Raw genomic sequence first — 17,572 nt, forward strand, 5'->3', positions numbered from 1 at the left:
AAACAAGGCAGTGTGGGCACATATGCAATGGGTCCCTCCAAACCTACAGTTAATTAATGTGTCACCCAAAACGGTGACTCCCTAAGATGCTGTTAACGTCTGGCCATGTGTGTTCTGTGAAGAACAACATACCATATACAACTGCAACGCTTACCTGATCGTGCTACATGTATAAAACGACTCAAAGATTTATGTAAATGCAACAGGTGTATAAGGTCACATAATCTCGACACCTGTGCAACTCAAATACGCACCTGTAATAGATGCCATGAGGGTCAACACCATACAGCACTTTGTGGGGACTCAAGTACAAAGTCTTCCAAACCACAGGTGGAGGAAGGAACTTGTACTTCAGTACAGCTTTGTACCGTGTTACCTGATGTAAGTGTCTTCTCAACAAGGTCTGATTATAAATCAGCTCTACCCACTGCTGAATTGATCATTAAAATGGAAAGTCCAAGGTCACCATACGTGGATTATTTGACCAAGGATCCCAAATGACTTTTATCTCACAGGAGTTGGTAGATACCTTGAAACTCAAACCTGTACGAGAGACACGAATAGACATAGCAGGATTCCTGACTAACTCAGGAGCTCAAGTCTTCAAGGTAGTACAACCTAAAGTACGTTTAGGCGGTTATGTCCAAACGATACAAGCACTTTTAGTAGATAGATTCCCATCAGACCTGTAGTTATATGGTCTAAGGACAACAGCCTAATTCCTGAAAGAAATGAGGATCAAATTGACTGACAAAATCACATCAGACAACCTCTCCAATATTGGAATCCTTATGGGATCAGATGTCTACCGTAAGTTTATCAAAAGAAAGGATGAAAAACAGGGAATGGACCTGTTACCATCTGCAGGTGGCTATTTGCTAACAGGCCCAGTATTACGACTGAAGCAACCCACACCTGTAGACCATCAACATGCCAACCCAGCAATGGTTGCATGACTAGGAGAACAGTCTCCACTACAATTCAGAAACATATCCGAGGATGAGCTTGATCCTCCTGTACATAAATTATGGGACCTGGCAACTCTCGGTATTGTCCCTAAACAACCTAGTCCAGATGACGACTGGACTTACAAACAATACTTGGACCCTGTTATCTACAGAGACAATCAATACTGGGTCAGGTTACCATGCAAGCTGAATCACCCTCAGCTACCCATCAACCATTTTATGGCACAAAACCAATTAAGATCACAAGTGTTGCGCTTACAAAGACATCCTGAGAACTTGAAATTGTACCATGAAATAATACAGAAGCAACTCGATGACAAATTTATCGAAGTTGTCACAAATGATAACCCAAAGGAAGGGCACTACCTGCCACATCACCCTGTACTGAAAAACTCAACTACTACCCCAGTACGGATAGTATTTAATTTGCAGTGCTAAGTCAAAGCAGGGTAGTGTTTCGTTAAATGACTGCCTTCAAACTGGCCCTAGCCTGACACAAAGGCTGTACGACATACTGTTAAAGTTATGCATTGGGACTTACGCATATACGGCTGACATCAGCAAGGCTTTCGTTAGGGTATGTCTCCAAGAAGAAGGCCATAACTACACATAGTTCCTATGGCTCAAGGATCCTAACGATCCAAACAGTGAATTAACCACTTACAGGTTTGCGTCTGTTTTGTTTGGTGCCATGTCTTCCCCGTTTCTGCTTCAAGCTACCTTAGACACTCACTTGACGAAGTCCAATAGCCCAAATAAAATAGAAATTAGCAATAACTTGTATGTGGACAATTTCCAAGGAACAGCCAGCAGTGACAGTAAACTGCTGAACATACACCACGAGGCCAATCGAGAATTAATGGGAGCAAATATGCCTCTCCAGTTGTGGGTCTCCAGCAATGCCATATCAAATCAACGGATCGAAATTGATTTTCCCTATTACCAGGTACCCGAGAAGACAAAAGTACTAGGCGTCGAATGGGATACGACAGCAGATCAGTTGACAATCAAGTCGGTGGAACCAAATACCACCAACCTAACAATGAGAAAATTACTCTCACGAGTCAGCAAACCCTTCAACCCATTAGGACTATTAAGTCCAATCTTAATTAATGGAAAGTTGATAATGCAGGAATGTTGGCAACAAAAGATGGGCTGGGATGATCTTATAACACCTACCTTACAAGAAAAATGGCAAGGACTAGAGAAAGATTTAAGTATCCTAGAGTCTGTCAACTATCCTGGAGTCTGTCACAGTAAGTGAAAAAGATCCAATTAAGCTACATGTATTCTGTGATGCCTCTGGAAAAGCATATCCCAGCAAACACAAAACGTTGTGGAAACTTTCATCAAAATTTCAACATGGTTGTGGGGAGAGATAAGTTTCATATGTGGTTCAACAAGCACATGAGCAACCTTTAACCCAAGAATGGTTAAAGTATTTTGTTATGTAATACAGCAAATGCTGCCTTTTCTTACGCAACTTTCACCTTTATTTATTAAAAAAATACTTTTTCATGTTTAAATATTAAATTTATGTACATTATACATATAAATTGTGAATGCTCTGTCTTAGTTGAATGATAGGTGTGTGAAACATTTACTTTTTATTATGATCTTGCTAAAAATTGTTTTAATAACCCTGTTTGCTAAATGATGTATTCAGTAATACTGTTTTTATGTTTAAATTATATTATGGTACTTTATGCATAATACATCAACATAAATAGAAAATGCTGCTGCATAGGTGTATGAAGGATTTTACGCAACATTTAATTAATCTACCATTTTTTTTAATAAAAAATTAGAGTGCATCAAAATACCTCTTTATCACATGCATCTGTATTATAGTAGAATTTACATTATATATCACTGATGTACAAATAGGTGAGTACAACTAGGTAAATACAACTATATGAGTGAAACTAGGAGAGTACATGTAGTTAGGTGAGTACCCCTTGGTGAACACTGCTAGATAAATACAAGTAGGTAAGTGCAACTACATGAGAACAACTAGGAGAGTACATGTAGGCGAGTACAACTTGGCGAACACTGCTAGGTGAATACAAGTAGGTGTGTACAAGTAGGTGACTATAACTTGGTGAGCACTGTTAGGTGAATACAAGTAGGTGTGTACAAGTAGGTGAGTACAACTTGGTGAGCACTGTTAGGTGAATACAAGTATGTGAGTACAACTTGGTGAGCACTGTTAGGTGAATACAAGTAGGTTAGTAACCTACTCACTCATAACACGAGTTGAGCAACTAGTGTACTGTACAATGCCAGTTCCCCACTAGCATGGTGTACAATACCAGTACAACAGATACACTAGTCCCCACTAGCATGGTGTACAATGCCAGTACAACTGACACACGAGTCCTCACACCACATACTGTGTGTATGGTGTGTGTGAGTGTAGCTGGTTGAGGGTGTAGTCGTGTGGCTGTAGCTGGTTGAGTGTGAAGTCGTGTGTGTGGGTGTAGTTGTGTGTGGGTGTAGTCGTGTATGGGTGTAGTCGTGTGTGGGTGTAGTTGTGTGTGGGTGTAGTCGTGTGTGGGTGTAGTCGTGTGTAATTACCTAAGTCTAACTACCTAAGTGTAGTTACAGGATGATAGCTACGATCGTGGTGTCCCATTTTCCCAGCACTCTTTGTCATATAACGCTTTGAAACTACTGACAGTCTTGGCCTCCACCACCTTCCCACCTAACTTGTTCCAACCGTCTACCACTCTGTTTGCGAAAGTGAATTTTCTTATATTTCTTCGGCATCTGCGTTTAGCTAGTTTAAATCTATTTCCTCTCGTTCTTAAAGTTCCAGGTCTCAGGAAATCTTCCCTATCAATTTTATCAATTCCTGTTACTATTTTATACGTAGTGATCATATCACCTCTTTTTCTTCTGTCTTCTAGTTTTGGCATATTTAATGCCTCTAACCTCTCCTCGTAGCTCTTGCCCTTCAGTTCTGGGAGCCACTTAGTAGCATGTCTTTGCACCTTTTCCATTTTGTTGATGTGCTTCTTAAGATATGGGCACCACACAACCTCTGCATATTGTAGCTTTGGCCTAACAAAAGTCGTGAACAATTTCTTTAGTATATTGCCATCCATGTATTTAATATAAGCAATTCTGAAATTATAAAGCGTGGCATAGGCTCCTCACACAATATTCTTTATGTGGTCCTCAGGTGATAGTTTTCTATCTAGAACCACCCCTAGATCTCATTCTTTATCAGAATTCTTTAAAGATTTCCCACATAATATATATGTTGTGTGAGGTCTATGTTCTCCTATTCCACATTCCATAACATGGCATTTTGTTACACCTACACCCAAAGCATAGTGTGGGTGTAGTTGTGTGTGGGTGTAGTAGTGTATGTGTTTACTAGTTGTGTTTTTACAGGGGTTGAGCTTTGCTCTTTCGGCCCGCCTCTCAACTGTCAATCAACTGTTTACTAACTACTTTTTTTTTTTTTTTTTCACACCACACACACACACACACACACCCCAGGAAGCAGCCCGTGACAGCTGACTAACTCCCAGGTACCTATTTACTGCTAGGTAACAGGGGCATTCAGGGTGAAAGAAACTTTGCCCATTTGTTTCTGCCTCGTGCGGGAATCGAACCCGCGCCACAGAATTACGAATCCTGCGCGCTATCCACCAGGCTACGAGGCCCCCCTATGTGTGTGTAGCCGGATGTGTGTGTAGCTGGTCGAGGGTGTAGTCATGTGGGGGTGTAGTCGTGTGTGGGTGTAGCCAGTTGAGGGTGTTATCGAGTGTGGGTGTAGCCGGTGTGAGTGTAGCTGGTCGAGGGTGTAGTAGTGTAGGGGTGTAGTCGTGTGTGGGTGTAGCCAGTTGAACGTGTAGTCGTGTGTGGGTGTAGTCATGTCTGGGTGTAGCCGGGTGTGAGTGTAGCTGGTTGAGGGTGTAGTCGTGTGGATGTAGCCGGGTGAGGGTGAAGTCATGTGTGGGTGTGTAGCTGGGTGTGAGTGTAGCAGGTTGAGTGTTTAGCCAGTTGAGGGTGTAGCCAGTTGAGGGTATTGCAGGTTGAGGGTGTAGCTGGTTGATGGTGTAGCCGGTTTAGGGTGTAGCAAGTTGAGGGTGTAGCTGGTTAAGGGTGTAGCAGATTGAGGGTGTAGCCAGTTGAGAGTGTAGCAGGTTGAGGGTGTAGCAGGTTGAGAGGGCAGCTGGTTGAGGGTGTAGCAAGTTGAGGGTGTAGCCAGCTGAGGGTGTAGCAGCTTGAGGGGTGTAGCCGCTTGAGGGTGTCGCCTGGGTACACATGAGCGTTGTAGACAGGGGACAGGACATGCTAATGGTCCTTGGGGTGACTGTGTCTGAACACTCGCAAGAGCTTTGAAATTATGAAACAAAATGTTGTAAATATTAAAAAAGTCGTAAATATGCAGCAAGGAAATAAGACATGTCAATGCATTATTATTATTGCGGGTTTAAAAATAAAAAAAATGATGGAAATATTTCTGAATTAAGATGATATAATGTTGAGGTATAGTTTGAGACTTCGAACACCGTCACTACCCCTAGAGGCCCCAGTCTGCCTTTAGGCCCTGTCTTGTGAACACGTGGTCCCTGCTCCTACATGCCACTACACCGCACTACACAACCCTACACGCCACTACACAACCCTACACGCCCCTACTCCCCACTACACAATCCTGCACGCTACTACACGCCCCTACACAACCCTGTATGCCACTACATGCCATTATTCGCCACTGCACAACCCTGCACGCCACTAAACGCCACTACACAACCCAACACACCACAACACACTTAGCCAACACACGGCCCTACACAACCCTACAGGCCACTACTCGCCCCTACACGCCAACACGCCACTACACACCACAACACGCCACTACACACCAAAAACACGCCCCTACATGGCACTACATCACGCCACTACCCCACACCACTGCACGCCACAACACGCCACTACACGCCACTACACGCCACAGCACGCCCCTACACGGCACTACACCACGCAACTACCCCACGCCACTACCCAATGCCACTTCACGCCCCAACATGCCATTACACGCCACTACAATACACCACTACACGCCACTACTCGCCCCTACACACAACTACACACCCTATATGCCACAACACCACGCCAACGCACGTCCCTACACAACCCTACACGCCACTAAACGCCCCTACACGCTACTACACGTCTCTACACACCCTACACGCCACAATACCACGCCACTACACGCCAATACACGCCACTACACACCACAATACCGCCACCCCCAACACCACCGCCCCCACACCCAACACCACCACCGCCCCCAAAACCACCACCACCAACCTTAACACCACCACCGCCACCACTCCCAACACCACCACTGCCACCACCTCCAACACAACCGTCGCCACCCCCAACACCACCATCGCCACCCCGAACACCACCACCGCCAGCCCCCTGCACAACTGCTGCCACCCCTACACCACCACCACCACCCCTACCATCACCACCCCAAACACCCTCACCGCCACCCCCCACACCAAAGGCACCACCCCCAACACCAAAGCCGCCATCCCCAAAACCATCGCTGCCACCCCAAACCTCAACACCACCGATGCCACCTCCAACACCACCGCCACCACCCCCAACACCACTAACCCCAACACAACCACCACAACCACCCCCAAACCACCGCCGCCACCCCCAACACCACCGCCGCCACCTCCAATACCACCGCCGCCACCCCTAACACCACTACTGCCACACCAACACCTCTGCCACCCCCAATACCACCGCCGCCACCCCCACTACACCATGCTACTACACCAGGCTACTACACCATGCAACTACACCAGGCTACTACACCACGCCACTACACCACGCCACTACACCATGTCACTACACCACACCACTACACCAGGCTACTACACCAGGCTACTACACCACGACATTACACCACGACACTACACCAGTCTACTACACCATACCACTGCACCACACTACTACACCAGGCTACTACACCAGGCTACTACACCATGCAACTACACCAGGCTACTACACCACACTACTACACCATGCCACTACACCAGGCTACTACACCACACCACAATACCACACCACTACACCATGCAACCACATAACGCTACTACAACCAGGCTACTTCATGCTACTACACCACACCACTACACCATGCTACTACACCTGGCTACTACACCGCACCACTACACCAGGCAACTACACCATGCTACTACACCATGCCACTTCACTACTACTACTACTACTATACTACCACTACACTACTACACTACTTCACGCCACTACACCACACATTACACCATGCTACTACACCACACCACTAAACAACATCATTACACCACACCACTACACCATACCACAACACCAGGCCACTACACCATGCCACTACACCATGCCACTTCACCACGCCACTACACCACGCTACTACACCAGGCTACTATACCATGCCACTTCACCACGGTACTACACCAGACTACTACACAACGCAACTACACCAGGCTACTACACTATGCCACTACACCAGGCTACTACACCCACACTACGACACCACACTACTACACCACACCACTACATCACACCACTACACCACGCCACTACACCATGCTACTACACCAGGTAACTACACCACACACCACACCACTACTCTAGGCTACTACACCAGGCTACTACAGCACGCCACTACACCACGCAACTACTCCTACTCCAGTGCTGGAGTAGTGGTGTAGCCTAGTGTAGTGGCGGCACTACATACATACTACATACTACAATGGAGGCACTACACAATGCCACTACACTACGCCAATACACCACGCCACTACACCACGCCACTACACCACGCCACTACACCAGGCTACTACACCATGCTACTACTCCACGCCACTACACGAGGTAACTACACCACTACACCACACCACTACTCCAGGCTACTGCACCACGCTACTACACGAGGCCACTACACCACGCTACTACACACCACCATACCACGCAACTACACCATGCAACTACACCACACAATTATACCATGCATCTACACCAGGCTACTACACCACATCATTACACCACAAGGCTAATAAATCAGCCTATTACACCACGCTACTACACCACTCCACAACACCACGCCACTACACCACTACACTATACCACTACAACATTGTTATTACAATGTTATTACATTGTTATTACACCAGGCTACTACACCACACCACTACACCAGATTACTACACAATGCCATTATACCAGGCTACTACACTATGCTACTACACCAGGCTACTGCACTATGTCACTACACCAGGCTACTACACAATGCTACTACACCACACCAGACCACTACACCACACTACTATACAACGCTACTTCACCACACCAATACACCATGCCACTACACCACACCACTAAACAACATCATTACACCACACCACTACACCATACCACAACACCAGGCCACTACACCACGCCACCACACCATGCAACTACCCCACGCCACTACACCAGGCCACTACACCAGGCCACTACATCAGGCTACTACAACACGCTACTACACCACGTCACTACACAATGCCACTACACCACGCCACTACACCACGCCACTACACCAGGCTACTACACCATGCCACTACACCAGCCTACTACTCCTGGCTACTACACCAGGCTACTATACCACTCCACTACACCACGCCACTACTTCACGCCACTACACCACGGCACTACACAACGCCACTACACTATGCCAATACACCACGCCACTACACCACGCCACTACACCACGCCACTACACCACGCCACTACACCACGCTACTACACCACGCCATTACACCACAACACTACACCACACCACTACACCACACCGCTACACTACACCACAACACCACACCACTACAACATTGTAATACATCAGGCTACTACAGCACACCACTACACCAGATTAGTACACAACGCCATTATACCAGGCTACTGCACTACGCCACTACACCAGGCTACTACACTATGCCACTACACCAGGCTACTACACTAGGCTACTACACTATGACACACAACCAGGCTACTACACAACGCTACTGCACCACACCACACCACTACACCACACAACTACACCACACCACTACATCACACCACTACTACAGGCTACTACATCAGGCTACTATATCATGCCACTACACCAGGCTACTTCACCATACCAATACACCAGGCTACTACACCACACCATTACATTAGGTTAATACACCATGCTACAATACCACAACACTACACCACGCAACTACATTTAACAATTACACCGGGCTACTACACCACGCCACTACACGACACAACTACACCATGCTACTAAACCATGCCACTACACCAGCCTACTACTCCAGGCTACTACACTAGGCTACTACACCACGCCATTACTCCAGGCTACTGTACCACACTACTACACGAGGCCACTACTCCAGGCTACTACACACCACCGTACAATGCAACTACACCATGCAACTACACCACACAATTATACCATGCATCTACACCAGGCTACTACACCACAGCATAACACCATGCTACTACACCACATCACTACACCACAACACTACACCAGGCTAATAAACCAGGCTACTACACCACGCTACTACACCACGGAACTACACCACGCCACTACACCACGCCACTACACCACACCACTACACCATACCACTACAACATTGTAATACACCAGGCTACTACACCATGCCACTACATCAGATTACTACACAATGCCATTATACCAGGCTACTACACTATGCTACTACACCAGGCTACTGCACTATGTCACTACACCACACCACACCACTACACCACACTACTATAGCACACTACTACACAACGCTACTTCACCACACCAATACACCATGCCACTACACCACACCACTATTCCACATCATTACACCACACCACTACACCAGGCCACTACACCACGCCACCACACCATGCAACTTCCCCACGCCACTACACCAGGCCACTACACCACATCACTACACCACGCCACTACATAATGCTACTACACCATGCCACTATACCAGCCTACTACTCCAGGCAACTACACCAGGCTACTATACCACTCCACTACACCACGCCACTACTCCACGCCACTACACCACGGCACTACACAACGCCACTACACTATGTAAATACACCACGCCACTACACCACGCCACTACACCACGCCACTACACCACGCTGCTACACCATGCCACTACACCACAACACTACACCACACCACTACACCACACCGCTACACTACACCACAATACCACACCACTACAACATTGTAATACATCAGGCTACTACAGCACGCCACTACACCAGATTACTACACAACGCCATTATACCAGGCTACTACACTACGCCACTACACCAGGCTACTACACTATGCCACTACACCAGGCTACTACACTAGGCTACTACACTAGGCTACTACACTATGTCACTCCACAAGGCTACTACACAACGCTACTACACCACACCACACCACTACACCCCACCACTACACCCCACTACTACACCAAGCTACTACACAACACCAATACACCATGCCACTACACCACACCACTACACCACATCACTGCACCTCACCACTACACCATACCACTACACCAGGCTACTACACCACGCCACTACACCATGCATCTACCCCACGCCACTACACCATGCCACTATACCACGCAACTACACCATGCCACTACACCACGCCACTACACCACACCACTACACCAACCCACTACACCATGCCACTACACCATGCCACTACACAGTGCCACTACACCACACCACTACACCAGGGTACTACACCATGCTACTGCACCACACCACTACACCAGGGTACTAAACCAGGCTACTACACCATGCCACTTCACCACGCCACTACACCAGGCTACTACACCATGCCACTACACCAGACTACTACACCACGCCACTACACCAGGCTACTAAACCACGCTACTACACCACAGCACTACACTGGGCTATTATACCAGGCTACTATACCACACCACTACAGCACGCCACGACACCAACCAACAACACCACGCCACTACACCACGTCACTACACCACACCACTACACCAGACCAGTACACCACACTACTACACCACACAACTACACCAGGCTACTACACCATGTCACTACACTACTCTACTTCACCACGCCACTACACCACGCCACTATACCAGGCTACTACACCATGCCTGGTATAGTGGCATGGTGTAGTGACATGGTATAGTGGCGTGGTGTAGTGGCATGGTGTAATAGCCTGGTGTAGTGGTGTAGTAGCGTGGTGTTGTGATGTAGTACTCTCTGTACTACTCCACACCATTACACCAGCCTTCTACACTATGCCACAACACCAGGCTACTACTCCACGGTACTGCACCAAGCTACTACAGCAGGCTACTACACCACATCACTACACTACACCATGCCACTATACCATGCAACTGCACCATGCTTCTACACCATGCTACTACACTTCACCATACCTCTACACAACGCCACTGCACCAGGCTACTACAGCACGCAACTATTCCAGGCTACTACACTATACAACTACACCACGCCACTACACCAGGCTATTACACCATGCCACTTCACCACGCCACTATACCACACCACTACACCACGCCACTACATCCGGCTACTACACCCACTACTAACTCCGGCTACTACACCACACAACTACACCAGACTACTACACCAGGCTACTACACCATGCCACTACACCTGGCTACTACACAAGGCTACTACACCACGCTACTACACCACGCTACTACATCAGGCCACTGCACTACACTACTACAGATGATAAATGAATAAAAATGATGAACAAACCTTTATTATGATGCTTTATTTTACCAATTGTAGAAATATATTTTTATATTTTTACATTTCCTATTTTATTCATATTTGAGCATTTTAACTTGAAACACTTATAGAAAGTGTCACAAAGTTTCAAATTAGGTACAAAAGGTGTCGCAAAGTTTCAAATTAGGTACAAAAGGTGTCACAAAGTTTCAAATTAGGTACAAAAGGGGTCACAAAGTTTCAAATTACAAATTTCAAATTAAATGGTTATCTTGAGATTATCTTGAGATGATTTCTGGGCTTTTTTTTAGTGTCCCCACGGTCTGGTCCTCAACCAGGCCTCCACCCCCAGGAAGCAGCCCGTGACAGCTGACTAACACCTAGGTACTTATTTTACTGCTAGGTAACAGGGGCATAGGGTGAAAGAAACTCTGCCCATTGTTTCTCGTCGGCGCCTGGGATCGAACCCAAGACCACAGGATCACAAGTCCAGCGTGCTGTCAGCTCGGCCGACCGGCTCCCCCACAAGGGGTCACAAAGTTTTAAATTAGGGTTCAAAAGGGTATACAAAGTTTTAAAGTAGGGTTATGTTCTTAGGTTTGGGTTATAAGTTTCGGAAACCTATTTAATTCCATACAAAATAATGTATCTAATTCGTGAAAACAAACGTTTCCAATCCTTTCAAACACTTTCCAGGAACGTTGTAGAAACTTAAAATTGTTTCCTGGGATGGCACAGTAGCTTACCAGGTCTCAAATGGGTAAGCCAATTTGCTCACCTCAAAGGCCAGAGTGGCACCGTTAAAGAAACGATCATTGCCACAACTGGAATTAACAGGCTCACTGCAAGGTGTAAGATTGGCTCATTATCATTATCAAGGTCTTAAGCAACATCCCTTTGAAGAAACATTGGTATGGTCAGATAATGAGGCAGTGCTGCAGTGGGTTATAAACACTAATAGTAAAAATCCTTACGTGAGTAACCGCGTTAAGGAAATACGAGAGTAATCGGCAGGGTACAAACTGAGATATGTACCCACCAAAGAGAATCCAGCTGACTATCTCTCCCGAGGCCTGGCTGTAAATTACGGCAATTAACAAAGGCAGAGATGTGGTTAAAGGGACCTCAGTGGCTAATCAGCGACAAGTGGCCTGAACAAAAGCCGCAAGTCATTGTGACCAATGTCACTGTTCCCACTGAGAACCTGGAACTACCTCGGACTTTGGTAATTGATCCTAATCGGTACTCTGAACTGAACAAACTAATAGGTGTCACCCAAGTAGTGTTTGATTTTCTAAAAAAAAAATAAGAATCAAGTTTAAAATCCCTACTGCCCTAAGGAACTGGGTCAAAAGAGCTAAGACAGACACATTCGGGACAGAATTTGCAATGTCCCTAAGAAGCTACAAAATGATCTGGGTCTCTGGTTAGATACCAACAATTATAACATAATCAGATGCGGAGGCCGCTTATAGCATGCGGACATAGATCTGGAAGCAAAAAACCCAGTATATGGCCGGTTTCAAGTCCATGTCAACTAAGACCTTTGTTCGATGGTACCCATGTAGAAGTTCGCAAACAAGGACACCTAGGGCCATAGGTGTCATGTTTGAAACCGGCCATATACTGCAGGTATGTTGCCGACTTTTTACACAGGTACCTGATGTCAGACATCTGCAGGAGCTGAAGGAGGCATTTGAGCGGAATTCTGTGTTGCGTTTCACTTACGAGATGGAGAAAGATGGGAAGCTGCCCTTTCTAGATGTAACAGTCATGGAAAGGAGCGGAGGTTTCCACACTGCAGTCTACACTAAGGAAACAAACATAGGAATGTGCCTCAATGTCAACAGTGACTGCCCAGACAGGTACAAGAGGAGTGTCGTTAACGCTTATGTCGACCGAGCTCTCAGCCACAGCTCAGAATGGAAGCAAGTCGATGAAGAACTCTGTAGGGTAAGGCAGGTCCTAGTCAACAACGGCTTCTCCAATGGTTTCGTTGAAGACATCATAAGAAGGAAGGTGAAACGCCATGCAACCTCTGAAGAGACAACTAACACAACACCTGTACCCCCTATTAGACTATTTTACAGGAACTTCTTTTCCACAACTCAAAAACGGAGGAAAGGATCCTGAAAGATATTGTTAATAGAAACGTTATCCCTACAGACAAAAATCAGAAGATACAATTGACGATCTACTATAAAACCAAGAAAACGGCCAACCTACTCATGAGAAACTCTCCAGACACAAAGCAGAACGCTTTAAATGAGACCAATGTCGTCTATGCCTTCAAATGCCCACTTGGGGACTGTAAGCCTCAAAGAATTCAGTATATAGGCAAGGCAACAACATCTCTTTCCAGGCGATTAACAATGCATAAGCAACAGGGCTCCATTAAGGAACATATAATCTCTTCCCACAACCAGAGCATCACCAGAGAAGTCTTAACAAAAAACACACGGAAATCATCGATAGATACAGCGATAGCAGGCGGCTTGATATCTGTGAGGCACTACACATTAAGAAGTCGACACCAGCAATGAACAGCCAATTAATGCACAACTATATTCTACCCACTTCAAGACTCCGCACCAATAAAGAAGCATCAAGAAATATGAGCCAATAGGCCCTTTGCAGTTACTTACATTCTTCAATTTGACTTACAAAATATTATACCCATTGTTTCGTGTTCTGTCTTGTGTTGAAAGTTTGTTTTCACCTCATCCAAAACTGTTGTAACATATCACCTCACCCAAATGCAGGTATAAAATCGAAGCTGTTTAAACTCTGTTCAGTTATAGTTGTGTGTGTGTAAACTAAAGTCTTTGAAAATGTAATAAGTTTTACGAAACGCGTTCAAGTGTCGCGTCAGACTAGAAATAAAAAAGAATTTTGGAGAATTGATTTTTCAGTTACTATCAACAGTGAAAAGAAATATAGGAAAGATTGAGAAAATTCGTGTTAGAATTATTAATCTTACTTTTTCGGTCATATTTAGTAATATATGTCTACAGGAAAGACCGCTACCAATATATATATATATATATATATATATATATATATATATATATGTATATATATATATATATGTATATATATAATATATATATATATATATATATATATATATATATATATATATATATATATATATATATATATATATATATATATATATATATATATATATATATATATGTATGTCGTACCTAGTAGCCAGAACGCACTTCTCAGCCTACTATGCATGGCCCGATTTGCCTAATAAGCCAAGTTTTCCTGAATTTATTGTTTTTCGGCTACCTAACCTAACCTAACCTATAAAGATAGGTTAGGTTAGGTTAGGTAGGGTTGGTTAGGTTCGGTCATATATCTACGTTAATTTTAACTCCAATAAAAAAAAATTGACCCATACATAATGAAATGGGTAGCTTTATCATTTCATAAGAAAAAAATTTGAGAAAATATATTAATTCATGAAAACTTGGCTTATTAGGCAAATCGGGCCTTGCATAGTAGGCTGAGAAGTGCGTTCTAGCTGCTAGGTACGACATACATATATATATATATATATATATATATATATATATATATATATATATATATATATATGTCGTACCTAGTAGCCAGAACTCACTTTTTGGCCTACTATTCAAGGCCCGATTTGCCTAATAAGCCAAGTTTTCATGAATTATTTGTTTTTCGACTACCTAACCTACCTAACCTAACCTAACCTAACTTTTTCGGCTACCTAACCAAACCTAACCTATGAAGATAGGTTAGGTTAGGTTAGGTAGGGTTAGTTAGGTTCGGTCATATATCTACGTTAATTTTAACTCCAATAAAAAAAAAATTGACCTCATACATAATGAAATGGGTAGCTTTATCATTTCATAAGAAAAAAATTAGAAAAATATATTAATTCAGGAAAACTTGGCTTATTAGGCAAATCGGGCCTTGAATAGTAGGCCAAAAAGTGAGTTCTGGCTACTAGGTACGACATATATATATATATATATATATATATATATATATATATATATATATATATATATATATATATATATATATATATATATATATATATATATATATATATGTCGTACCTAATAGCCAGAACGCACTTCTCAGTCTACTATTCAAGGCCCGATTTGCCTAATAAGCCAAATTTTCATGAATTAATGTTTTTCGTCTACCTAACCTACCTAACCTAACCTAACCTAGCTTTTTTTGGCTACCTAACCTAACCTTACCTATAAATATAGGTTAGGTTAGGTTAGGTAGGGTTGGTTAGGTTCGGTCATATATCTACGTTAATTTTAACTCCAATAAAAAAAAATTGACCTCATTCATAGAGAAAAGGGTTGCTTTATCATTTCATAAGAAAAAAATTATAGTAAATATATTAATTCAGGAAAACTTGGCTTATTAGGCAAATCGGGCCATGAATAGTAGGCTGAGAAGTGAATTCTGGCTACTAGGTACGACATATATATATATATATATATATATATATACATATATTAGTATATTTTGGTAGCAGTCTTTCCTGTAGACATATATTATTAAATATGACCGAAAAAGTAAGATTAATAATTCTAACACGAATTTTCTCAATCTTTCGTACATTACGCTTCACTGTTGGAGGTAAATAAAAAATCACTTCTCCAAAATTCATTTTTATTTCTAGTCTGACGCGACACGGGCGCGTTTCGTAAAACTTATTACATTTTCAAAGACTTCACAAATACACAACTGATTAGAACTTACGTATCTCTGATTTTATATCTACATTTGAGTGAGGTGGGAGGGGTGATGTGGCATTAACACAAGACAGAACAAGAGGGGATATTATTAGGGTATTAAAAGTATCAACACAAGACAGAACAGAAACAATGGGTATTGAATAGAAGTGTTTGTAGAAAGCCTATTGGTCCATATTTCTTGATGCTTCTATATTGGAGCGGAGTCTTGAGGTGGGTAGAATATAGTTGTGCAATAATTGGCTGTTGATTGCTGGTGTTGACTTCTTGATGTGTAGTGCCTCGCAAACGTCAAGCCGCCTGCTATCGCTGTATCTATCGATGATTTCTGTGTTGTTTACTAGGATTTCTCTGGCGATGGTTTGGTTATGGGAAGAGATTATATGTTCCTTAATGGAGCCCTGTTGCTTATGCATCGTTAAACGCCTAGAAAGAGATGTTGTTGTCTTGCCTATATACTGGTTTTTTTTGGAGCTTACAGTCCCCAAGTGGGCATTTGAAGGCATAGACGACGTTAGTCTCTTTTAAAGCGTTCTGTTTTGTGTCTGGAGAGTTTCTCATGAGTAGGCTGGCCGTTTTTCTGGTTTTATAGTAAATCGTCAGTTGTATCCTCTGATTTTTGTCTGTAGGGATAACGTTTCTATTAACAATATCTTTCAGGACCCTTTCCTCCGTTTTATGAGCTGTGGAAAAGAAGTTCCTGTAAAATAGTCTAATAGGGGGTATAGGTGTTGTGTTAGTTGTCTCTTCAGAGGTTGCATGGCTTTTCACTTTCCTTCTTATGATGTCTTCAATGAAACCATTGGAGAAGCCGTTATTGACTAGGACCTGCCTTACCCTATAGAGTTCTTCGTCGACTTGCTTCCATTCTGAGCTGTGGCTGAGAGCACGGTCGACGTATGCGTTAACAACACTCCTCTTGTACCTGTCAGGGCAGTCGCTGTTGGCATTTAGGCACATTCCTATGTTTGTTTCCTTAGTGTAGACTGCAGTGTGGAAACCTCCGCCCTT

At 44.0% G+C, this 17,572-nt stretch overlaps 1 protein-coding gene across 1 annotated transcript; it reads left to right on the plus strand.

The window, feature by feature from the left end:
• Positions 1 to 1,659: 1,659 nt before the first annotated feature.
• LOC138364960 (uncharacterized) lies at positions 1,660 to 2,232 on the plus strand. The gene has a single exon (XM_069325046.1). The coding sequence runs from the start codon at positions 1,660 to 1,662 to the stop codon at positions 2,230 to 2,232; it is 573 nt and encodes a 190-aa protein (XP_069181147.1).
• Positions 2,233 to 17,572: the final 15,340 nt, after the last annotated feature.

Source organism: Procambarus clarkii, chromosome 15 (assembly GCF_040958095.1).
Source record: "Procambarus clarkii isolate CNS0578487 chromosome 15, FALCON_Pclarkii_2.0, whole genome shotgun sequence".
In the NCBI taxonomy this organism is placed as follows: Eukaryota; Metazoa; Arthropoda; class Malacostraca; order Decapoda; family Cambaridae; genus Procambarus; species Procambarus clarkii.

What these genes read in the sequence shown, in the direction of transcription:
- LOC138364960 (XM_069325046.1), top strand. Translation starts at nt 1,660, where the DNA reads ATGTCTTCCCCGTTTCTGCTTCAAGCTACCTTAGACACTCACTTGACG.